Source organism: Plectropomus leopardus, chromosome 19 (assembly GCF_008729295.1).
Source record: "Plectropomus leopardus isolate mb chromosome 19, YSFRI_Pleo_2.0, whole genome shotgun sequence".
In the NCBI taxonomy this organism is placed as follows: domain Eukaryota; kingdom Metazoa; phylum Chordata; class Actinopteri; order Perciformes; family Serranidae; genus Plectropomus; species Plectropomus leopardus.
Genome location: NC_056481.1, coordinates 3,396,652 through 3,423,771, shown reverse-complemented (window position 1 = coordinate 3,423,771; position 27,120 = coordinate 3,396,652). Strand labels below are relative to the sequence as shown.

General features: G+C 37.1%; 1 protein-coding gene across 1 annotated transcript in view; it reads left to right on the top strand.

The window, feature by feature from the left end:
* LOC121958923 (rho GTPase-activating protein 44-like) overlaps positions 1-27,120 on the top strand; it is an 83,310-nt gene that overhangs the window by 35,942 nt on the left and 20,248 nt on the right. The window contains 10 exon segments of the mRNA XM_042508106.1: positions 13,330-13,369; positions 13,849-13,968; positions 14,982-15,058; positions 15,964-16,075; positions 16,923-16,999; positions 19,764-19,881; positions 20,877-20,945; positions 21,049-21,130; positions 22,159-22,286; positions 23,722-23,833. Of these exon segments, the coding sequence (XP_042364040.1) occupies positions 13,330-13,369; positions 13,849-13,968; positions 14,982-15,058; positions 15,964-16,075; positions 16,923-16,999; positions 19,764-19,881; positions 20,877-20,945; positions 21,049-21,130; positions 22,159-22,286; positions 23,722-23,833 (935 nt within the window).

Below are 27,120 nucleotides of genomic sequence, written 5' to 3'. Positions count from 1 at the left end.
CCGGGAGGTGAAAAGTGAATCTCTGGAGGCGTTACAGAAGTGCACAACCTCCTACGGTTGATTTTTTTTATTTTTCTTCTGTTTTGTTGCCTTGTCAATTGTGAAGGCCGACGGGGCCCGAGGTACTCGGGGTGAATCTGGAATGAGTCAGGCCATTTCATTGTATTCAGCTGAGAAAAGCTGTGGGATTTAGTGCTCCTCGAGAAAAATAGCAAACTCTCTGGAGAGCCGGACCTGGACGCTCGAAACTTTTGGCTGTGAGCTGCATTTTGATTCAGAAAAAAAAGCTTTAGCCCCGGGTTGTGTTTTGTTATCTTGTGCTGTGTTGTGTTGGGGCTGTTTACTATGCAGCGTGTGCTCTGCATGGACACCAGAATCCAGGTGGTCTGTTGTGAAAAAAGAAAAAAATGTCTGTCTAAGTGCTGGAGAGGATCCCCGAAAAAGAAAGATTTACTTCTGAGACAGAGGAGAACATTTTAGTGCTGAATAATTTGGTCTAAAATAAGCTTGCACAGAACACATTTCAGTAATAAACACCAATTCCTCAGACAGTTTTCTTTGTCAGATGCAGCAAATTGTATTTTGATTATATTTTATTATAAGATAAAGAAATCCATCTGCGGGGAGAGTGATAGTGCCAAAACAAGAAGGCAAAATGTAATTTAAACCTTGTTAAAATGTGTTTTACATCAAAAAGATTTTTACTGTTTATCTTTAACATCCAACTAAAATTCAACTTTTTTTTCTGCTACAGCAATCTGATCTACATGTACTTTATAATTCGGATGTGCCGTGGTATTTATTTATTTTTTGGGGAAAAAAAAAGAAAAAAGCAGAGGCATGTTGGTTGGTACTATGTATTGTTTATACTATTACTATTTTCATTCTCATTACCATTATTAATACTATTTTTATTCATTTATCTTATTTTCTTTCTTCTTCTTCTTCTTCTTCTTCTCTTTCTTCTCTTCTTCTTTCTTATTCTTATTATTATTATTATTATTAGTGTTTTTGTAATTATTTTTATTTATTTTTATTATTATTGTTATTATTATTTTTCTTTCACTTTTTTTGTTGATTACTATTCCATTTTTATTACTTGTTTCTGTTCGGATGTTGTCTTGGACCCCAGGAAGACTAATACTTTATAATAAACCATAAACATTACTGATCATAAAGTCAGCACACTGATCACTGATGGTGCACGCTGAAGTTTCTCATCAAGCATAGTTTTTGTGCATGCAGGACATTTGTGGTTATTTGGAGAATATTCTGGAGTAACTCTCATTGTTCTGGATCGTTGCAATAATAAGATACGTACATTTGCATAAAGCAATCATATCTGTCCACTCCCATATTGATAAGAGTGCAAGAAACTTAAAAATAACCCTCAAAGGTACATTTCAGTTAATTTGCAACTAAATGCGATTAAATACTTGAATCGACTGACAGCTGTAGTGTAGATACTCTCTGTAGTGCACCGTGGTGAGCCTGCATTTCACTTGTGTTTTGTTGTTCAGTTTTACCAACAGTTGAGTTCTTCTCAGTGACAGGCTGCAGCTTTTATACTCATCTTTGTGTTCGCTGAAAGCTAGTCAGCCTCCTTACGCTGTTTTATATTCAGCGCTGATCAATTTGCCGAAAATAGAGCAATCTATAAATAAGAAATGGTTGAAGAAAGCCGTTTTTCTTTTTTCTTTCATGTGCAGAGGCAGAAACACTTGACGAGTTTGTCGCCGTTATATGCGCCTCAGATTTACATTTACATTTCTCTTGAAAAGCTCGGTGATGATTACTCCTCACCGTCGCTGAGAGCAGGTGACCTTGAAACTGAAAGAAGATGTGTGTGTGTGTGTGTGTGTGCGTGTGTGTGTGTGTTGATGCAAACAGCGACAGAGGAAGATACAGATCTCATCTTGTGACAAATGAAAGCTCGGCCACCGGCGTCGCACCTCAGGCTGCCGTTTTCCAGGAATGACTCCACTTTACTCCACAGCTTCATTCATCTTCGCGCGTCGCCTCCACTTCGACGTTTGATGCATCCATCCTCTCTGTCGCTGCAACACTTGGCTGCCATGGCAACCCCCACCCCCCCCCCCCCCCCAGGTAGTGGCATGCTGGGTAATCTGACTTCACCTGGAACATTTCTCCTGGGGGATTTTTCTGTCCTTGAACCTTTTTTTTCCTCATCATGTACCGATTTTCCCTCTTCAGATGGACTGAACTACACGTTGAGTATATAAGACCTTCTCAGATCTGAGCCCACAGATTGGAATAATAGAGTCAAAGTGCGTTACATCCTTCCTGAGCAGCGACATTACAAGATATAAAAGACTGATTGTGCCTCTCCAGACGGTCTGGGTTAAATGACGGCTCTGCAGACGTATAATAAATATATTAGAGCGGACAAAAATAATGGCTTCCTCTGCTGTCGTTCAGACAAACCCATCAATGCTGCTGTATTGATCGGAGCTCATGGCAGACAGGTGGGCAGACAAAATAACGGTGGAATTGAATAGTTTGAGTAACAGCTGTGACATCTCAGAGGTCTCAGAGGTTTTGTTATGATCCTGCACTCGTGATAGGCGAGGCCGGAGGCTTTTGTGTTTTTTGGTTTGTTCGTTCTATTGTTGCAAAAGCGAAATCTCAGGAACACTTTGAGGAAATTTTGTCACATTTTGCACAAACGTCCACTTTTACTCAAGGATGTAATAATTACAGTGTGATGATCATAGGTCAAAGGTCAAGGTCAGAGGCAAAGAGTTCAGTGCTCGGTGTCAGATATTCTCTGAGATTACATTTAGGAGAAAAAACAAGTGTATTAACATCAGGACTTTTACAGAGGGAAATGAGGTTTGTGTCAACGATGGTTTGTTATCATTAGACTTAGTTAACTTGACATTCTCTTTTTTTAGGACGTAAAGCTGCTGAATGCACACTATGTACATGATCTAACTGAATAGACCCATTGTAACTTCATATTCTGATTGCTGGCTGGAGACTAAAATCCTCTGTAGTTTTTCAGTAATCTTTCTGCCAAACAAACACACTGAACTGAAAACAGAGCCTCTTTGGCTAATAACCCAATAATGTAACATCCAAACTATGATGCAACTTAGGGAGTAACCCTGATTTGCTCCACTGTGCAGCGCTGAGCTCTCATCTCCCTGACGAACTTCATCCGTCACCACTGGGATCGTTCTTCCCATGAAATGTTGAAGCCGGTTTGTTTCATTCATTATAGGAAACTTGAGTGTTAAGCCGCCTGAAGGTGACAGGAGAACAACGGCTGCACGTTATTGCTGCTGCGCTGATCTGAATGAGAGAAGCAATGCTGTTAAAAAAACAGTAATGGAAATATTTATTAGAGAAATCAGCTGGAAAATGTGTGAAATGGTGTTCGAATGAACGTGTTGATGGCGCCATTTCTGTTTTTATTGTTTTTATTGTGAATGTCTCTGCCAGATTATTTCAAGGCCCCGCTTCAGTAACACCTCGAGGGGACAGATTTTAATATGATGCAGGGAGAGATTTGTTGTAATTAAAGCTGCTCTAAAATGAGCACAACAATGGGACATCATAAAAACGCTTTAACAAACGCAACAGCCACGTAGAGGCTGAGGCTGTGTTTGACCTCTGACCTTTCAGGGGTCACTGAAATACATTTATTTCACAGGTCAACCTTCTTACATGATGTACAGCAACAGACTTTGTGCTTCAGAGCTAATCGTGAAGGTCAAATCAGCTGCTGCTGGCACAGAAGTGCAGACATTTCTCATAAAATAAAGATATTTTTGATACAGATTGATTCAATAACTCTATTACTTTTATAACTTCCACTTTTGACCTTGTTAATTTTCCAGTTTTCCCCACTGAAAGATTTCTGCTCAGCTTCGCTTTTCTGTTCAGACTCTTATACGTGTTTATTTATTAATATTTTCAAGACCACAAATGATTCATGAGTGCTGACCTGTAGTTTTTACTCGAATAATGAATAATAACACAACTAAACAGGTGTTTGATTTTTAAAAAAAGAATTTTTTCAGTGTAGCGGTAATGCACTCTGTCACAGTGTTTGTTTTTTAGCGGTTATGTTAACACTTTTAGAGCTAAAAAGCTGCATGAAAAAAAAAACCATGGATCCCTAAAAAATACCCACGTTTAATGCCTGAAAAACTGCAGGAAAAACAACGACTTGTTAACCCTTTGAAACCTGAGCAAATAAATTCCAAGACAGTGAGCAACTCAACAAGAAAAAAACCCCAAAGTGGCAAGAATTCAGTAAAAAGTTACAAGAAAATTACCTGAAAAATCGGAAAAAAAACCCAAAACCTAAAACAAACATTTTTTTGCATTTTGCAGGACATTTTTTTCCCAAATTGCTGATTACCTTCCCCTCCCTTTAAAAAAAAATGAAATCAAACAAATTACCTCACGTTTCATAAGTTTAAAAGCTTGTGAAAGACAACCAGTTTTGTTGTTTGTTAGAGGTCTGCAGTGATCTGCAGCTCATCACATCAGCCAGCTCTTCTGCCCCCAAAAAACAAAGCTTAAATATTATGTAACTCTTTGAAACACACAAATGTGACGTATATGTGATTTGCAGAAGCGTACAAGGTCAACATTTTATTTACAGGGTTTAACTTTAAACAGTACAGGTTTGACTAATAAAGCGTGCATCTTCATGAAGTCAGCGCACAGATAATAATTTCCCTGCAGTAACCAAATGTGACTGCGTGCGGTCCTCAGGGATCACTGCCAGGCCTGCAGTCTTTCTGCACCAGTGTCTGAACGGAGCAAGTACCCGTCTGAACCTTTTTTTTTAGAAAAGATTTCTGGTCTTCTGCCAAAAGTTCTGGACCTGAGAAAAAGACCAAAACAAAGAAAGCTGAGTCATTTCACGAGAAGAACAATCTGAAGTCACCTTCTGTCGCTCCAGCTCCATTTCTAAATCTCTCAAAAGACAGATCCCTGTTCTAAACCCTTTTTACACATCTGTTATCTTCAGTCGTCGTCTCTCCTGCTGCTTCTGTGTTCTTCATCACTGCCTCTCCCTCACCACCACCACCGCTGCTGCCTCCTCTCTCTCTTCTCTCTGTGCCAGTGGGAATCCCGAGTGTGACGACAGAAGCTGATGCTGCAGCAAAGTCCTGACTCTGCTGCTGAGGCTTTGATTCGGGACGCTGTTAGTGCCCTTGATGTGTCAAACAATTAACAAAAAGCTGCAGAGAGAGAGAGAGAGAGAGCAAGTGGGGAAAGATGGAGAAGCCTCAAATTATATTCTAGATCTAATCCTTTCCCCTCTTTTCTGAGGCGATGACGCTGAGTGTCTTGCAAGCGTTTGCTTGCTTTGATTTCAGTCTTTTTTCCCCCAAAATATGAACCATGTGTTCAGCCTCTCCCTTCCTCAGCTGCGACCTCCAGTCATGCTGCGTTACGAGGACCAAATCCCCCGAGTGGAAACGTCAGCACAACATTAACAGCTGACCTTCTCCTCTCCTCACACGTGCAGATATGCAAAGACTCGGGGAAATGTTGCCGGCGTGCATGTTTAATTTTAAAAAAAGAAACATTTTGCAGGCACACTTAGGTCGGCAAGCTTTAGTCAGAGATGTTTATGACTTCAAATGCATATTTCACTTGTTTTCTTATTCAGATTTTCTGTTTTTGCATCATCTGCGCACTCTATTTTGACATTTTCTCATGTAAACAACATCTGCAGAGAGTCTGACAGAAATGGCTTTACTCTGTGATTACATACAGCTGCTTTTAAAACAGCGCCACAGCCACATTTCTGCATCCAGCAGCTCTGCAGGTGCATTATGCTGCAGCTTTAAAACACAGTTAATATTACATTCATTTCCCTCAGGGAGACGTGTAGCCAAACTATTATCGAATCTTGCCTCCTGCTGGTAATTGAAGACATGACAGTTCAGACTTAAGACATTTGAATCATCTGCTGTCTGTGCAGGTGATATTTTGCTCTATTCTGCATTTGCAAAATTAACACATCCAGGACTGTGAGGCAAAGAAGAATTTATTATTGACTGGTTAAAAAAAACTCACTTAAGCAGGTGACAGCAGTTTGTTTTGCTTTTCTTAAAGCCTTGTTTTTATCATGTCCTGCATGGAGAGAGATGAAGTGTGTGTGTGTGTGTGTGTGTGTGTGTGTGTGTGTGTGTGTGTGTGTGTGTGTGTGTGTGTGTGTGTGTGTCTGTGTGTAAATAACAGTCATACTATAGAATGTCATCTGAGAAAGGCATAACAATTTCATAGCATAGCATATCAGTGGTTGCTAATTGTTTGCTGTTACTGTATTTCTATTTCATAATTTAATATACTGGTGCTGGTACGTATTTCTTCTTGCTATAATCCTCCATGTTGGCATCAGAGCGACTGTAGTGAACCGCAGTTTCCTCTCCGAGGATCAATTGAGTATTTCTGAATCTGATTTGTTTCCTGATGTTGTCCGAAATACCATTAAAAAAATTGTAGAATAGCACGTCATCCATACTATAGCATGCCAAACTTCCATACTCAGCACCGCTGCTGCTGGCTGGAGCAGGTATTTTAACGACTCATTCACACACATCGTTTTTAAGACGCCACTATAGGGTGAAGGTGTGGATTTTTAAATTGTCTTATTAAAAAACAAAACAACACATAAGCAGGTGACAGCCGTTTGTTTTGCTTGTGTTAAAGCCTTGTGTTTGTCACATCATGCCTGGAAAGAGATGAGGTGTGTGTGTGTGTGTGTGTGTGCGTGTGTGCGCGCATTTGTGTTTGTTTACCTGCGTGCAATCTAAACAACTGTCACAAAGGAAAAGAAATGCATTGTCAGCGTGCACCTTGCTTCTGAGTGTGTGAAAGAGCAGCGCTGGTGTTGCCTAATTGCAAACCTGCTCATTAGTGTGTGTTTGTGTGTGTGTCTGTGTGTGTCTCCAGTAGTTGAATCCACTGAGCCAGTTAATCTTGCTCCCATGTCCTTGTTGTCAGAGAGGAAATGAATCCGGAGACTGTCAGTGATTTACTTCAATCCTCAGAGAGAGAGAGAGAGAGAAATCCTGGATTTGTACACAGTGTGTCAGAAATAAATTAGGTTAAATCAACATACAGAGGGAGAGTCGTGTGGCTGAGCTAACAGAAACACTGTCATTCTGCTAAAGCCATACACACTCTGACAAAGCCACGCAGACGTTATTAAATCCTCCTCTATCACTCTAATGCACCTATATGTGCACAAGTGGCTCTTTGATGTCAGTCTGCCCGCCTCTTTGGTTCAAAATGAAATATCTCATTAACTATTTGATGGATTGACATGAAATTTTGTGCAGACATTTATTTTCCCCACAGGATAAATGCTACTGACTTTGGGGATCCTCTGACTTTTTTTTTCAGCACCACCATGAGCTTCACATTTGTGTTTTTTGGTCAAATGTCTCAACAGCTATTGGATGGATTGACATGAAATTTAGTACAAACATTCATGTTTCCTTCAGAATAGATTAATGCTGATTAATGCTAAATACATTTTCCCTCTGAGTTTTTGTATCTATTGTAGCTTTTATAGATACAAAAACTCTGTCACTGTTATCAGGTTTCTATGAGTAAATACGGGCAAAACTAATGGCATTCTCATCAGCCTGCACTTTGAGTTTTGTCAGCGAGATGAACTAAAGTAAATATTAACTTAAACTGATCAGCGTTTCGCTCAAAGCACCACTGCTTAGGTGCTGCCTCACAGAGCTGATGCATTGCTGCAGTCCTTTTTTTTTAGTTTAACATTTATTTAAGCAGGAAAGGCTCACTTAGAATATAAATTTGCTCTTTTGCTGCAACATTTAGCTCTATAACTCGCTCCGTCAGGGTCCAAAAAAATCTCCCCACCCGTTGGTGTTCAGTTTTTGTGCTATGCTGAATTTGGCATGAGGCTTGTAGCGATTGGGAATCTTCACTTGTTTAAGAGTATCCTGACTAGGGGTCAGCCTAGTCAGGATACTCTCTTGGAAAATAACAAACTCCAACATAAAACTTTGTTTAAATGCCTTTAGCAAATGTTTCATCTAAACTGAATTTTTCAACATCTTATACAGCAAGTTCCCAGCATTTTTTTTAAGTCAATTGAATAAATAAAAATATCTCCCTGAGGTTTTACAAAGTAAAAGTTCCTCGCATTGCTGACACTCTCTTTGTACATTAAAATAAAATGCTGATATAGATAATCGGCAAAATGCCAACTATTGGCCCGGTAATCAGCCAGGCCGATGATCTATCGACCCCGAATCCTAAACAAGATTGGCTATTGAGAAACGGAAAAATGTGCAACACAGAATATCTCAATTTACATGCTGTAGCTAAATTTGCTTTTTTAGGGGCTGAAACTTTTTCTTTTGCATCTGTTTAAAAGTTATTGTGAAGTCAGCAAGAGTTTTTAACATGCTCTATGAACTTCATATGCCTGAGGGCTTATTGCATACACACAAATATCCTGTTTTTTACAGCATGAGTTACACATTGGCCTGAGGCAAAAAAAACTGTAGCAAAAAGGTCACAATTCTGATAGTCGCAGTAAAGCCATAAACTGAAATACCTAATTCACAGGCTCATAATGAAGATGGTTATAGGTGTTTGTGAGTGTTACTTTGTGTTTAAAAGATCCGAATCAAACCACAGTCTTCTGTGTCTTATGTTTTATATCCTTTTCATTATTGCAAACAGCTGTTTTTCTGCAGTCTGGGCTGCTGACAGAAGCGAAACTTTAACAGAAAAAAACAGTCCGTGACCGAGAGGGGTTAGTGGGTGATGAGAGAAATAGTGAAAGGACCAGATAGTCAGGTCTCATTCTTCAGGCCGTCCTCACGCCCTCTTTCTCCTCCTTCTGTCACTCCACTCTCTCCTCTGTCTCACTGTGACTCCTGCCTGAAGACAGGCGGTGTCCCTCCTGTGAACAGGGGGGATGATGTGGAAGAGAAAGCTGCAGATCAGCAGGACGAGACCCTTACGCAGGAGCAGGCCTCTGTAAGTCCAGAGTGAACCTCAGCGGCGTTTTTATTTCGGCTAAATTAGAGTAAAGTTTGTGACAGGATGCAGTCAGAGGGGATGTGCTGTCTGTGTTTTTAAGGAGGTGAGGTCGACTTCATTGGTTCAGTGTTGTCAGACAACTGAATTCTCAATTTCTGCGTCTTTAAAATGATCCATTAATCAGCTTTTGTGCTCCGACTACAGTGAGTTTTCAGTTATTGTGTCTGTACGTCATAGCATGTATGCAGCTGTCTTTGGTCTGCAAAAAAATATTTGCATCTGTACTTTTTTCTTTTGCAAGAATATTGATAACATATTATTTTTTAACTTAAGTTATTTATGTAATTTTATTTTTTTTACTGGAAGATTACACATGCTTTTAACAGTGATGGTGTCTTGTAATACTGGCATGACACTGAAATCAAAACTGACTAACTAACTAACTAATAAGCCTTTATGAATTGTATATTATAAGTTATTGTAACTAATGAATTTTAGTTCATTTAAACACTTAATATTACATTTTTGTAGTTTTATTTTTTTTCCCTGAGGAACAAATAGCAACTATTGAAAATGATCTTTAGTTGCATATTTAGACTCTAGATAACACTATCATTCAATTAAACTGAACTGTTTTTCTTATAATTAGTTTTAGATTATAGAATTCTTTGAGGAAATTATTAGGAAATTGGAGGCCTATAAAATAAAGATTATTTTAGAGGTTAACTTGTACAAAACTAAAGAATACTTTGCACATAGGTTTCAACACAGGAGACGGATGAGTACAGGACACAGTTGGTCTAGTTGCCAAAATGTTGTCAAACTTTCATCAGAGGGATTTTCCAAATAAATTTAAGTGGTTTCCGATTTAGTGTCTCTCAGATGGGCATATGCATACCCAGGCGTACTTTGTACAGAGTGCATCAGATTTTTTCCAATGTTATTTTAAAAATATATCTGTCCTGCATAATTCCTGAAATTATAATATATCACTTAAATGTCAGTGCAACTTATCAAAAAGACGCAGTTCAATGTCATTTTTGTCTTTTTGCATAATGTGAAATAATCGGTGTGCCATAAATTTGAATGATTCATTTTAAACATCTGAAATGTTGAGTTTCAGTGTTTTTCTTGTTAAAAGGTTGTTGTTTAGTAAATCAGACTCTGGTGGTGCCGCACTGTGTTGTATCTCTTTATATAAGCTTGTTTTTCTCTGGTCAGGGGATACTTGGCTGAAAAATGTTCTTGTTATTGTAAAAAGTTTGAGAACCACTGCTCTGATTGACCTATAAAGTATTAGTAGAATTTAATAACCATTAAAAAAAATATTAGTTTCAACGTCATCACTGAGTTTCAGTTTAGACCCGTGTGACCACAAATTCCTCTACTTGTTTAAAACAACTTTGTATCTGTCGGGCTGAAAAACGTCACCTAACGTCATTCACATTCACCTTTTCATAAATTCTATTTTAAAGGCTTTTTGTTTGCATAGACAATAAAACATGCAGAGATTAAGTGGACTGCATCTGTGTGCGCGGTCAAACGATATAGTGTAGGTTAACATACTGCAGGCTGAGGAGATTGTAGCTGTTGGGTGTGAGCATAACTGGTTATAAATCACTGTACAGCAGTGAGGAAATGTAACTAATGCACTCAAGTGCTGCACATAAAGAAGTGATTCACTCCTGGAAAGATGTTTTTTTTATATAAAACTACCTCCTCAACTGTTAGTGAGGAAGCTGACATGATAAAGATTAATGCTGCAACAATCAGATTAATCAGTTATTTAATCAGCAGGAAATTAATCTAAAATATTTTTGAAAAATATTGTTTTCAGCTTCTTAAATGTGCAGATTTTAATATTTGAATATCTTCGAGTCTTTGGCTGTCAGTTAAATAAAATAAGCAATATAAATACATCGCCCCAGGCTGTTGAAAAATATAACAAGCAGTTTTGAAATTACATCTAGCATTTTTCACGATTAGTGACATTTTATTGACAAAGCCATCTACTTAATAATCATCAGATTAATAGAAAATTAAAATAGTCATTGGTTGCATCCAGAAGAAAAAGAATTAGATTGATTATTTTATTTAGTTTTATTTTTTGGTGACTTGTGTTTATTTGTTTGTTTGTTTATTTACCATTGGTGATTTAAGGAATGAAAACTCTTCATTTATTACACTTAATATGTATATAATTATATAAGTATACGCTCTTTTAATGATATTCAAATTCTGTAGCATTTGCCATTTTTTGGTGTTTCTTGTGACGATAACCCATCTGGCTCATTGCAAAAATGGCTTGGCATGGCTTTCTCTACTTTGCTGGTTGCCTTATAGTCATACAATCTAGGTATTTCTTTCCCTCTACATATTTTATTTTATTTTATTTTATTTTGTTTTGTTTTATTTTGTTTTTTCCTCTGAATCTCCTTGTTTAATGTCCTGAGGGAATTTTCTATATTTATTATAGTTTTTCTTCTGTAAATATTTGAAATTATTAATGAAATTAGCCGAAGTTGATAAAGATATTTAAAAAAAAAAGGCCTGTACTGAAACAGAAGACTTGATAAAGTGCACTGAATCAGACGACTCATTTCTCTTTTCTTGTAGAGTTTGCCTTTTGTATCTTGATGTTCTGCCCGCTGTCACATCATCGCTGTATTTGCTGTATTTGTTCTCCAAATGCCACAACGCTGCAGGCAACAGTTTCCTCCAGAGAACGTCTTGTACTTCATTATTAACCTTTAGCTCCCCGAAGCCTTGCATGTTGTAACGTCTGCATTGATTCAGGTCGAACTGTCGATCTCCATCGTTGTTTTCTCACCTCGCTCTCTGTTTTCTGGCTTTAAGGTCTGACTCGTAGTCGATATCGTGTTGTGTGTGGCCTGAAGGGACTGATGATCTAATAACTCAGAAAAAATGGAACAAAAATGTCTCTTTAAAAGCTGGAGTGGGCAAGATATTATTACACAGCAGATTGTTAAAGGATAAGTTTTATATTTTTGTTATCGTCAACAAATCCAAAAAGAAGACCAAAACAAAAAGTGAATATGTCCACTAACATGTATTGTGTGTGTATCATATATGTAGCATATTAGCATGCTGATATTAGCATTTTGGCTCAAAGCTCCACTGTATCTATGATGCATTATTTTACACAGTCTAAGTGCAGCCTAACAGAGCCGCCAGCATGACTTTAGACTCTTGTTTCATCATAATTATTTAATTACATTGTGTGGAAATCAATCAACAAGCTTCCCTGTATTTTTATCTAATTAGAAGTAACAGCTTCATCATATTTAAGCAAGTAATTACATTACGTGGCAGTTATTATATTATCAGCTGACAGTTATCATTGTTCTGCACCACAGTGTAGAGTGGGATTATCTTTCATGGGGTGGATTTAACCTTAATCTGAATCTTAAATCTTGGGCGTATGCAGACTGTGTAGTGTTGACCGCTAAGGCGTTTAACTTTTATAACATTTGTGTTTGCACATTGTTACCATGAGTTAGGAACAGAGGAATATCTCATCTCCACCAGCCCTTTGCAGTTCCTCCGTCATGAGACAATTAGTTATTAAGCATCTTTTTGAGGTTTTGTGTCTTTTCTTGGTTGTTTGTTGATTTTTTGTCTTTGTGGTTATTTTGTTTCTTTTGGATGTTTTGTGTCTCTTTAAAGCATTTTTTTCCTCTTTCTTGTTGATTATTTTGTGTGTCTTTAAGGCTATTTTGTGTGTTTTCTCGGTCATCTTATTTCTCTGAAATAATTTTGTGTCTTTTTTTGGATGTTTTGTGTCTCTTTGAGGGCATTTTTTTGTTTTTCTTGTTGTTTTTTGAGGCATTTTTTCTCCTTTTTTGGTCGTTTTGTGTGTCTTTGAGGTTGGTTTCTGTCTCTTCTTAGTCGTCCTATTTCTCCAAAATAATCTGTTTTTTTTTTTAAAGATGTTTCGTGTCTCTTTTAGGGATTTTTTTGTCTCTTCTGGTTGTCTTGTGTGTCTTTAACACAAATTTTGGTTTTGTGTGTCTTGTCTTTGGGTGCTTGTGTCTGCGCTCGGTCGGCCCCTTCAGTACTCCATCTGTGGCTTGAGCTGCTTGAAACAGTTGAAATATAAACCTTCCTCTTTTAGCTCCAGGTTGCAACTGTAATATATTTTTCATTATGTGCTCAGAAATTCAGCAAATGATGTAATTACATTGATCGAGTACTGTGTGTGTTTGTTGCTCACTTCTAAGTTATGTAATTTAGCTGTTCTCCCTGCAGCCTAACAGCCTCCTTTTTTCTTTTTCTCTTCTCTTCCAGGGCTGAAAAAACAGAAGTATTAAGTGAAGACCTACTACAGGTACTAATCAATCAAGTGTGTGTGTTTCTGTGTGTGTGCTGAGTGGTGTTTGCGGCCTCTCATGGGAAAAAAAAATCATCATCAGTGTAAAGTATTCAGTGTGCATGAAATGACTTTTTCAAATGGATTTCTGAGCTGCCTTCAGGAGACGTTAACGAGCGCTGAAATTGAAGCTCTTTTCGAGACAAAAGAATGAGCGTCCCCGCCGATTGACTCGGGGTGCAGCGCTGTAATTGATCTGATTAATGCCGCCCTCAGTGGCGGCGACATCGGTTCCACTGAGTTGGTTTAATAATGAAATGAGAGGCATTTAAGTGAGACAGGTAATGGTGTCATAGAAGTGTCCCCAGCTGAGAAGAAGCTTGTTTTGATGCCAGAATTAATTCTAACTCAAGGCTGTGAGTGTCTGCATGTGTGTAGCTGCCGATGGGGACGTTTGGAAACTGACATAATCGGTGCATTATCTTTTTATGTTCCAGGTGGAGAAACGTCTGGAGCTGGTCAAGCAGGTTTCTCACAGCACACACAAGAAGCTGACCGCCTGTCTGCAGGGCCAGCAGGGCGTGGACGTGGACAAGAAGTCTGTCAGGTCACCCTCGGTGAGAAGAAAACCAACAAAATATATTATTCAGGGTTCATAGAGTCATGACAAAACCTGGAAAAGTCATGGAATTTGCAAATGACAATTTCCAGGCTTGTAAAAGTTTTGGAATATGAAAAAAATACCGTGAAAATTTTTTGATAAAGTTATGGAATTTGGTTTCACAAACTTGTATAACGGCGTGATGTGTTCAAAGACTGTCCGAAATTGAGAATCCAATAATAATTTACTGACTGAGATAAATGGTGTGATTTTTGGTGAAATAAATGTTATAAAGAAAAAGAAAGATGAAAACTCTCACAACTCACACAATTTTTCCTTTAAAATCAATTATATACATATATCAGCATATTATATTTATATCAGCAATTATATATATAAAATCAGCATATCAGCTTTTTTCTTTCAAAATTGCTAAAAAAAATTTAAAGAAAGAAAAAAATATGGCAGAAAAGTAAAAAAAGTAAACATGCCTTCTAAACCCATTTGGAAGGCATTTTTTATTTTAAATTCGCCCTAAACTTTTGTCTTTAAAAATAGCCAAAAAATACGAGATGAGAATGTATGGTATTGAAATTTTGCTGTAAATTAATGGAAAAGTCATGGACGTTTTCTGGTAAAATGTGTATGAACCCTGAATATTAATGCAATAATAATAATAATAATAACTGGGAAGTGTTAGGGGTAGTGAGTAGTAGGAGCAGATGATGCTGGTAGAGTAAAAGTGTGAACGACAAGCCTAATTACATTTGAAAAAAGCAGGTGCTTAATTACAAAATATCTCCTTCATCACAATTAGCAGCAAACAAACTCATCATATCAAACAGTCAGAGAGAACAAAAGGACCGATTTTCCTTCAGGTTTGTGTCTGTGTGTGAGCTGCAACACGTCTGTTTGTATTTATATGTGTGTTTCAGTTTGTGTGTGACTCATTTAATTTGTTTTTCCACCGCTGAATGACACATCGAGCCGACCGGCTGATTCATCGATTGTTTGTGTGTTTGTGTGCAGAAGAAGCTTCCACTAACAACATTAGCACAATGTATGGTGGAGGGGGCGGCTGTGCTCGGCGACGAGTCTCTACTCGGGTGAGTACTTAAAGTCACACACACACACACACACACACACACACACACACACACACACACACACACACACACACAGTCATTTAAGGGATCACTAATTATCTGTAATCACTGGCAGCATTTTATTTATTTATTCATTCATGTTAAGAAATGCAGTCAGATGAGGACAAACATTATCCTCTGCTCAGGGTCATGGAAAACCTGGAAAAGTCATTCCACAGTCACACGTTCCAGGCCTACAAAGTCATGGAATTGGTAAAAAAAACAAAAACAAAATCACCAATTATCTGAAAATACCCCCCCCCCCCCAAAAAAAGAAAAATTTGTTTTGTAATGTACTGTTAATGTTTAAAACATAAATTATAAGTTTTCTGTAAAATTTTCTTATTTTTTTAAATAATATTTATCAACCCTCCTGTCATCCCTCTAAGCTAATTTCCAGGTTGCTGTCTCATCAACTTTTATCATTTTTTTTGCCAAGTTGTAACATTGCCAAATATGTAACATTTTTAAAGTCCTTTGCAAACACAAAAACACGTGCAGATGAAACCATGTTTTCATGTTTTTATTTCAGATAACTGAAAGAAAAAATGCAGGAAAGCAAAATGTTATCGTGTTATTTGCACATGTTGATGTGAAGCTGTATTTCTGTCTGTTTACGCCCACCACTGCCGCGTTTCATTGTGTTACATCACCTTCCTGCATCAATTCGTACACCTCATGTATAGACATCACTGCTGTTTATTTCAGACTTTTGAGAGAAAGTACATAAATATCAGCAACTCAGAAAAAGAAATCATTGTATTATTGAGAAAAGACCTACATTTCACATTTTGAATGCTTCTGATCGTGTTTGATCGTCATCCCGACTGCTCGCTGATGTTTCTTGGTCCTGTTGTCTGCCGCAGGAAGATGCTGAAGCTCTGCGGCGAGACGCAGGACAAACTCGCTCACGAGCTCATCCTGTTCGAGCTCACCATCGAGAGGGACGTCGTCGAGCCGCTATACGACCTCGCAGAGGTACAGACACAACGCTCAGTGATGGACGGTGGCATTTAACAAACAAACTATAACGCTGATCAGAAAAAGACGCCAGACTGTTTTTTGTAATTCAAGATTTTGTATTTATTTTTCAAAAAAAATATTGAGGGGGACCCCCGACTGCAGCTTTTCAGGGCTGATACTCATTATTAGTAGTTATAGAGACCAATAAGAGATATTTGGGACTGATATGCCTTTACAATCAAAATTAAAATCTTTCTGTCAATATTTAGAGTTTGGAATACAGCAGCGACACAAAAGCTTTTTTTAAATTTCTTGAGCAAATGTTTAATCAAAACTAAAACCTTCAACATCAAATTCAGCAAGTTCCCAGCAACTTCTTTTACAAAGTCAAGTGAAATTTAAATTAAAAAATGAATAAATAAAAATATCTCCCTGAGGTTTTACAAAGTAAAAATTCCTACCATGCTGACACTTTTTTCATTTTTAATTTAGTAATTTTATTGCTGATCATTAAAATAAAAAGCCAAAATGCCAAATATCGTCCCTGATAATCAGCCAAGCCGATAATCTGTTAACCCGCTACTTAAGACATTAAGGTAAAAGAGAGAAGAATAGTTGATTAGAGTCTCGTAATAATCTGTGAAACTTCTCAGACAATCATTCGCTGTAATTTCTCTGTTTAAAAGCATCTTTTATGTTCTGAAACAGGACGAACTGTACATGATTACTCTGTGAATTAGCCAGTAAACTAATCTTCATGAGAAACAGAGTTTTCCTACAACAGGTGCAAAGCGTGACAATACTGAGTCTGTTCCCTTTTTTCACGCCAGCAAACAGCAAACTCTCTGCTCCGTCCTCTCAGGTGGAAATCCCAAATATCCAGAAACAAAGGAAACATTTAGCGAAGCTGGTTTTGGACATGGACTCGGCGCGCACACGGTGAGTCTGTGTGAGAGAGAAACTTGGCTGTGAGGTGAGAAACTTCATCCCCTGTGAGCGGACTGGTGGCGACGCTTCCCACTGAATGTCGCTGGGATTTGATTGCATGCAGTCAAGTTGTAACCAAAGTGTCTGGAGTGTGAAAACTTTGCTTTCTGCCAGTTTTTCAGTGTTTTTTTTTTTTTTAAAGGATAAGGATGGTGATGTTAGGCTTTATATAGACAATACTCGTTAGTCGAATCGATTCAGTATCAGTTTTTGGATTTATTGACAATAGTAATAAGAAATTATAAACAGATTATGTCCCCAGAGAGTAATTTTTGTCCCTCCGCAACAGAAATAGCTGTGGCTGGAGGCGTTAAGTTTTCGAGTTGTCCACCAGTCAGCTCCAAACTCATGAAGGTGTTATCTCAAGGAGGGAATTTTAAATTTGGCACAAACATTCACTTAGGTTTAACAGTATACTGGTCAAATTTTGGTTGTCAAAGGTCAGTGTCCCTGTGACCTTGTATTTGTGTCATTCTTGTAAACATGATATCTCAGCAACATGTGGATGGATTTTTTAAAAAATTTGTCACAAACGTCCATTTATATTCAACAATGATTTAATGAATTTTTAATGTTCAAAGGCTGAGCTGACTGTGGCCCTGTCCGCAGCCTTGTAACGCAACATCCTTTCCATTTGGCACAAACATCCACTTTGACCTAGGGATGTTTACATTTTGGTGGTCATAGTTCAAAGGTCAAAGTCACTCTGACATGCTTCTGTATCATTCTCATGAAATCTCACAAGCACCAAGAGGGAATTTCTTCAACTTTGGCACAAACATCCACATGGACCTAATGATGAACTGATTTGATTTTTGTGTTAAAGGTCAAGGTCATTGTCACCTCATCTGTCTCGTGAACACAATATCTCGAGAGCACCTTTAGGTTGTTTTCTCAAATTTAACACAAACGTCCACAATGTAAAAGCTAGGGAAACTGTCAAGGGAGAAAATCTATATATATATATAAATATATAATAATAATAATTACATATTTACATTTATGTCACAGAATTATTATAATTTTTTGACACTTTTTCTAGGTAACATCCATTTAGTTTTGTGTTTTTTTTACTAATTTTAGTTAAATAATTAAAAAGCTAGGGAAAACCGACAGTTATGATTATTTTAGTTTCAAATTTAAAATTCTGTAATAAAATTAGCATCTTTTTTTAAAAAAAAATGTCCAGGTCATTTCTTTATTGTTGTTTTTGTTAACTTGTTAACTTAACTTGTTATTTTTTGGGTCATTTATTCATTTTTCATTGCTTTTTTCCCATGTTTTGAAAAAAAAATTAATTTGCTCAGGTTTTAAAGGGTTAAGTAAATAACGCAGCTAATTCTTGATGAAAGAGTGTGTTATGGCTCAAACTTTCATCGTCTTTCATTGTTGAAAAGGTTGGTGTTTGTAAACTTTAGATTTCAGGTGTGAAAACCTCTTAGTGACTCTGAATCGTTGGAATCATCACGTCAGCGCGGATTTCTCTCTCGTCCAATCAGAAGCCGTTTTTCCGGATCCCTGAAACATGCCATCGCCACACTTTGTTTGTGCTGATTCACCGTCGTCTCAGTGCCACTCTGAGCAGTGACACGGACAGAAATGTGATTTTCTTCTCTGCAGTCCAGTCAGTCACTCCGCTTTTTTTTTTGTGACCCAAATCTGAGACAGTTTTTCCCATCATGCTGCTGTGAGCTGAGCTCCTCTGGCAGCGCGACATATTATCTCCACCCAGAGACTCAGACAGAGAGTCAGACAGTCAGAGAGCGGAGAGGAGACTTTGAATTAGAGGAGAAAACAGCTTATGTTGAAAGACTGGGGAAACATATATAGTGGAGAGTTATCCGAAGTCTCGAGCTGTTTTGTTTTTGTTTGCAGTGAGTCATGTTGTCAGAGAAGCTGTCAGATTCTGTTGTCGATGATTATCGCTCTCAGGAACAAAAGTCTTGAGCTGCTGAAGATGTAAAACAACGACAGGGAACATTTTACTACACAAGGACCATTTACTTTTTATACTTTAACCCACCAGTTATTTTCTTTCATCATTACAGCGCGTTTATGTTTAATCATCCAAAAGCTGTCGGAAACCAAAAAATCCAAATTAACATAGTTTGAACCTTATTATTAACACAATTACAAACAATTTAATCAGTATAACGTGCAATGGTGTTATTCACCTCTCACAGATCTTGGCAGTTTTTTAAGGCCCGAGGACAAACCGTGAGCGAGGACCCTCTTGGAATGCAAGGAGTTGGGATTTTTTTTCTCTGATGAATCACATTTTGGAGGCCTAAACATCCCCAAAAACTCATGAAAAGTGGTATGGTTGTCCAGCCTGGTGAAAAAAAATGGAAATTGGCGTGGCAAAATGGCTCCAGAGCGCAGACATGCCCAATAGCCCACTCCAGCTGGGACATGTCTGACAGCCCGCTCCAGCGCGTGGACATGTCCGACATTGATTACACCAATAAGTCCAGTCGAAGAAACACTTTAACTAAAACACTCGACAGAGATTCTCAAATTCTAAAATGGGTCAAATTGACCTGCAACATAACACGACGGTTAAATGACATTTTTCCTGAAACAGCTTTGAATGCAGGACTTTTACTTGTAGTGGGATGTTTTCATAGTGTGTTATTTGTACTGTTACTAAAGTACTTCCTCATTCAGTACTTGGAGGACTGATAAAGCATTTTTTTTTTTTTTTTTTTGTTTTCAGGTATTATCAGTCCAGCAAGTCTTCGGGACTGTCCAGCAACCTGCAGCCAACAGGAGCCAAGGCCGACCACCTCAGGGAAGAGATGGAGGAGGCAGCCAACCGCATGGAGATCTGTCGAGTCAGTCATCACATTAACCCTCAGGGGCTGTTTGAGCATTTTACGCACTTTTCATTCTTCATTATTTTAAGTACTTTTGGCTGTCTTCATGCATATGGCATAGATTTTGGCTCAGCATTTGTAGCTGCAGCAGGCAGCTTTTATCGCAGAAAAAGATCCGATAAACCCACTGCACACTACCTGCTCAGCTGCAAACAGGAGACACGCAGTTAGAGGTGTTTCCACCAACAGTTTGATTCGGTTTGGTTCAGTTCGGCATGTTTTTTTTGCATTTCAATTGTAGTTTTTATATGGTGTTTTATTAATTATATTTTTATATATTTTTAAATTTAATCTGGTCACTCTAAAGGGACAGCAGTTAAAATTAACACCATATTAGACTTTACATGTGATGTAAAAATTGATATTTAATGCGCAAATTATTAAAAAACATTTTTTACCATTGACCAAACATTGACTATTACCTGCCATATTTATGCATTTATGTCATAAATTTGGTTACTCTTTTTCTAAATTAACATTGTTATCACTGTTAATATACTCGTTTGGCATGCTTTATAGTTAAAGGTTTGCTTGCTTACTGCAGCTAAAAGATGCATACTAAAATATGCAACTGCTAACAGTAAATGAAAAGTAAAAAGAAAAAAATAATAAAAATAAATAATAATATTACTTAATTTGAAACAAATGCAAAATATAAGTATTTTCACAAGTAGCCTCAGACTTTACAACCCTGCTTTACATTTACTTTTGAAAAGAAAATGCTGTGATTTGCAAAAGTTATTCTGACATTCTGGCTTCAAAGCAGGAAACTCACAGGTGTAACTAATAACATTAACGCAGACTCAGGCGTGCACAGTCTAAGAGCCTGCAGCCATCATCAGTGTAATTAATTACACCTTCATATGCTTTCAAAGGTCTGCTTAACAGATTTTATGTTTCTATTATCATGTATTTTGTTGTTTTTAAAGTCTGTTTTCCTTTGTCTTCCCCAGGATCAGTTATCAGCAGACATGTACAGTTTTGTGGCCAAAGAAATTGACTATGCAAGCTACTTCCAGACAGTAAGTGCACCGTCTGACTGTGGCGACTTGTGGCTTCAGCGCAGAAACAAAACCATATTCTGCTCGTCCATCACACACTCTCTGATCTCTGCTTTGTGTGCAGCTGATAGAAGTCCAGGCGGAGTACCACAGGAAGTCATTAGAGCTGCTTCAGAGTGTGCTGCCTCAGATCAAAGCTCATCAGGGTGAGTCCGAAAACAACACACTCACGATGACGTCTGTTTTCTGACTCTTTGAATCCTCTGTCTTAAAGTTCAGGCTCTGCTGTGGTGTCCATGTCTGTTAGTTTGTGTGTGATTATGAACAGTTTGCAGTTTGCAATCACATATATGATCAATATATGTGAAAGTTGCACATACTGAGAGTTTACGTATATATAACGTCAGCCAGTTTCTTCTTCAGCAAAAATTTACAAAAAAAGAAAACTTAAGAATAAAGAATATAAATAGGGGAATTAAGACAAAGGTAAGGAAATAAAAAGCTAATTTAGGCAGATGCACACATTCATAAGTGGATGAATAAAAAAATTAAGAAATGCATTTTAAAATAAATTTAAACTGAATAAAAATTAATTTTAGAATTAATTAATAAATCAGAAAATTAAAAGGGGTATTAATACAAAGGTAAATAAACAAGAGGCAAGTTTAAGCAAGCATCATTATGCACATTTATACTATATATTACTTATACACACACACACACACACACACACACTAAATATATGTATTTATATTAAATAATTAAATAAAATAAATAATTTAATAATTTAATATTAAATAATTTCTATAACTGATGTTAATTAAAGTTAATTAAATGCAGGCATCTATTAATTTAAAAAAATGCCATTAATTTCTATTTATTTAAATCTGATTATATATGTACACACACACTGATTGGACTGTAGATATATATAATATCGCATTTTTTTTCAATAAACTCCCTGCCAGTGAAAACAAAAAGCACAAAATCTCTAATTTTTAAGAACCACTGTTGTTCTAAATGTGCTTTTGGGGCTTTTAAGATTTCTCAGAAAATATATTTCCTGTTTGTTTTGGCAACTTTATGCATACTGCAAAAACACGTTTAGCATCTGTAGCCGCCTCTGTACAAAAACATGCACAGAATACAGGGGCGGCTACAGATGCTAAACGTGTGTGTGTGTGTGTGTGTGTGTGTGTGTGTGTGTGTGTGTGTGTGTGTGTGTGTTTGACAGAGACCTGGGTGGAGAAGCCGTGCTACGGGAAACCATTAGAGGAGCACTTAGCGCTCAGCGGGAGAGATATTGCCTTCCCCATCGAGGCCTGTGTCACCATGCTGCTGGAGTGCGGCATGCAGGAGGAGGTCAGACTGCACAACAGACACACACTGCACCTGTCTCTAACATCACACACACACACACAAACACACACACACACACACACACACACACACACACAGAGTAAACACATTTAACGGAGAGGAATGTTGCAAAAGTTACCACAGAGATAAAGTCAGTGAGGGGAAATCTACTCGACTGTTGAATTAATGTGTGATGGTAATAAATGTTATAATGTTATCAGGCCGGTGAGCTGTGCAGCTTTAATTACTCAGGATGTAACAGTTGTTTAATGGAGATTTATTGAAGATACAGTGAATTTTTCCCATAAACAAATCTTTTCATGAGATTAAATAAAAAAACAAATATATCATTACGAATAACTTAATTAGCATTCTGCAGTAATTAGACCTAATGTGATGTTTGCTGAACATTATGGATAATGTTTTGGGATGTGGTGCAGAAACACATTTGTTTAATTTAATCTAAAGCTGACAAATGAATTCTTGGTGTTGAAACTTAAAGTTTTATGAGGCAGCTGAAAAAAAATATTGGTTCTTGAAACACAAATTCACCCTTTTGTAACCAGAACGGCTGCTGAATCAGCGGTTTGTTCACTAAGAGTCACGTTTAATGTCCAAAATGTTTTGCAAATATAATATGTATAAACCCTTCTTTAGAAATACCTAGAAATACCTGTGTGAATATTTGTGTAAAATATACATGTGATGTGATTTATGTGCTGTTTTTTTACATAAAAAGTAGGCAGCTTTATTTGTGTAACACATTTCATACAACAGGGTAATTCAAAGGGCTTTACAGAGCAGTGAAATATAAAAACATTAAGGATACAGATTTACAGTAAAAAAGTTAGGATTTTCAAATAAAAATCACCATAAAAAATAGCAAAAGTGCAGACGAGAGGTGCAAAGATAAAAAGATTATTTAAAATGATTTAAAATTATCGTGTGAAGTAGGTAAATAAGTACATAAATGAACTAAAATATTCTCTTAAGATTAAAAGTCCTGCATCCTAAAGTAAAGAAGTATTATCAGCACAGTGTACTTTGTAATGTATGAAAAGTAGAAGTACTCAGCCTCATGCAGAATTGCCCTTTTCAGACTGTAAGATTATAAACTGTAGCTATTACATTATATGATTGCATTATTTTCATTAATGCGTTGAGGTGTCCGCAGTATAATCCTGCAGCTGGTCGGGGTGGAGCTAATTCAACAGTATGATAATAGTACAGTATGTACACGTTTCCTAAACTGATAACATGCTTTCTATGAAAAATCTTTATTTGAAAGTATATTTGTCAAATAAATGCAGTGAGGTTAAGAAGTGTTTTACTTGTGTATACGTGTGAAAAGCCTTTAAACCTGGATGCCAATCCAGGTCTCAAAGGGTTAAAGATTTCACTGTGGGAGTGAAAGTTTAAACTCGTTTTTTTGTTTCAGGGTTTATTCAGAGTCGCTCCGTCGGCCTCCAAACTGAAGAAGCTGAAAGCGTCTTTGGACTGCGGCGTGTTGGACGTTCAGGAGTACTCTGCAGACCCTCACGCCATCGCAGGTGAGCTGTTTTTCTATAAGCCCCTCCCCCCAAGGCAACGCCACCCCAAATGTTCCCTCTGCCCCAGCAACCCCAAACACAGGCGTCTTTAGCCCGAAAAATTCTCACTTAAAGCAGTTATTGCTACTAAAGCAGGAATACGCAATCCTAGAAGTCCTAGAAACATGTGACATTTGGACATTTCTATGTTTTTAGGATTTGGGATGTTTCTAGGATTTTAGGACATTTCCAGAATTTTAGGACGTTTTTAGGATTTAAGGATTTCTCTGACTTTTGGACGTTTCTAGAATTTCAGGCTTTTATTTTTCTAGGATTTTAGGACAATCCAAGGTTTATAGGACAATTCTCAGATTTAGGACATTTCTAGGATTTGTGGACATTTCCAGCATCTGAGGACATTTCTAGGATTTTAGGACATCTCTAGAATTTTAGAACATTTCTAGGACTTAAGGACATTTCTGGGATTTTTGGACATTTGTCAGACTTTAGGACGTTGCTAGGATTTTCGGAGATTTCTAGGATTTTAGGGTCTTAACCAGGACATCTGTCAGAGGGTGTGGAGGATCCTCCACTGGCACTTTTTTGATCAACAAGCTCTATTTTGTTGCACTCTGGCACCTTATATGTATACATATATAAGTATAAAATTAATTCCCAGTGTAAATCACCGGCACCCTATGGGGGGCCAGATTTGGCCCGCGGGCCATGATTTGAGTATCACTGCCATAGTGCATAAAAAGGCACAAAATTGAGCTTGTTTACAAAAAAGCTTTGAATACAAACTGAGCCTGGCTGATTACGGTCGTCCGAAATGGGAAGCTCGCCTTACAGGAGCAGATTTATGAGTTTGGCACCCGTTGCTCGTTAGGATTCTTAATTTCTGTACATTTCTGGCACGCTCCCTCTCACGTCCATGTGTTACCGAGCCGTCCGTCTGCCGCCTTCACTTCCTCACAAACATCATAATTAAGCTGCTAAATGATCCGCTGCTCCCGTGCATCAAACACATCCCCAATATTATGTTTGTGTTTATTTCTCCTGCACACATTACCGATTCTGCAGCTGTCGTCGGTGAGTTTCCTGCTAAAGGTTAATTTGAAAGTCTTATGTGAGGGCCACACATGAGAGTTAAAGGATTACATTAAGACTTGTTTAGGATTCAGTTCGCTTCTCCAGATGCTTCAAGAGAGGTAACAGCAAAATAACAAAAATGTTTTTGTCCGTTTTTGTTTGCGATGTTCAATAAAGCATCACAAAAACGTCTGGTGATAAATTCCTAATATAACTGGGATTAGAGGCAGACGGATTTTTTCTTCTGCTGCTTTTAAATCAGAACAGACTACAAAAGACAGAAAAGCTTTCAGGCTGTTAGGATGATGTTATTGATCTTTTCCTTTCGTGAGGAAGGTGCTCGCTAACTGCTGTCAGATCAAAACTTTGTATCTCCAAAATAACAACTTTTCAGAAGCTATGGGAAATATTTTAAGCTTGAAAACAACACATTTTGAATTTGTGATTTGGGACACATCTCTAAGTCAAAACCTGGTATAACCTGTAGCAACGTCATTATTCTTGTGCTGTTTTCACAAGTATTTAACCCTTTTAAGCCCTTCAAATTTATTTGATTTTTTTTCAAAAACATGGGAAAAAAAGGCAATGAGCAATGTGATAGGAAATGTTCCACAAATTACACAAAATTAGTTTATTTAAAGAATTATTTTGAAAAATCTAAGGAAAAATGTCAAGGGAAAAAAACTAAAAAGCAAGGAAAAAACTACATTTATAATCATAATTACATATTCAAAATGATGTTGTAAAATTATGATATTTTTTAAAAGTTGTTATTGTTGTTCTAATATAATTGTTCTATATAATTTTATAAATATATATTTCCCCCCAGGTCATTTCTTTGTTGTTATTTGTTATTATTATTATAATTTAAAAAAAAATCCAAGTCATTGTTTTTAACTTTCTTTTTTGTTTGTTTGTTTTCACTAATTTTTAGGTAATTTTCTTGTACTTCTTACATATTTTCGAGTTATTTTATTTTATTTTGTTTTCAAGTAATTGTCTGTTACATTTCAGTATTTTCTTACTATTTTTTCGGTCATTTCTTCTGTCCTTACATAGCCTTCTCTGTGTGTTTTTAAAAGAAATAAAGCCACTTTGCGTAGGTTTTAAAGGGTTAACTCCAGCCGTATCCCACCCATGTTTGAATTTATTTTGCAGCTGTTTGTATTTTTAACTCAGTGCATCAATGAAAAGCACAAACTCTGGAGACACGATGTTTTCACCCATCAGAAACAATATGTCCCTTTATTAAAAACATCAGCTCACAGTCAGTCAGCTGTGTTCACCGGAGCGAGCAGAGAGATGAATCCGAGCCGAGGCCGTGATGATCCCATTTTAAACTGGGTTAGCTCCAGCAGCAAATCTCATTCGGTCGCTAGTCGTGATGGAGGAGGTGGGAGCGTGCAGGAGTTCATCCTCCGTCAGCATCAGTCAGACGCAGCAGGATTTCCTTTGTCGATACTGAAAACCAGAGGAGCGTTTGCTGCTGCTTTAACCCTTTGAAACCTGCAGCAGACTCACTTTTCGTGCTCTGCTGTCAGAATTTAAACCTTTGCAACCTGAGCAAATCAATAATAATAATTCACACAACAAAATGCAGCCCAGCTTGTTTGCAAGAAAGAAATTACATGCATCAAGTGCTCTACATCAAAAGACATAGAAGAAATGATAAAGTCTGCATGTAGAAATATAAAAAAAATGAAAACAAAAAATTGTGTAGTTTCTTTCAAAAACATGGGGAAAAGGCAATGAGCAACTTATTAAGAAATATTTAACAACTCATTCAAGTTAATTTACCCTAAACAACAACAACAATGACAATATTCTTTTAACACCAAGTTATTAAATATATATATATATATATATATATATATATATATATATATATTCCACCGTTTAGTGTATATAGAAAATTATTTTTTTAAAACCTAGGGAAAATATCCAAGGAAAAAATCTATGTATAATTATCATAATGATGTATTTAAAATTAGGAAATTATCATACATTTTAAAAGACTTTCCCTCTTCCCTCGTCTTTACTTTGTTTGATTATTCATTAATTGGTTTTTATTCATTTAGTTTACTTATTTTTGTGTTTCTTCTGTTGTTGCTCATTGCATTTTTTTCCTCGTTTATGGGTTAAATTAAGGGTTAAATGCTTGTGAAAGGCATCTGAAGATGATGCTCCAGGTTTAAAAGGGTCGCCATATTTCATAG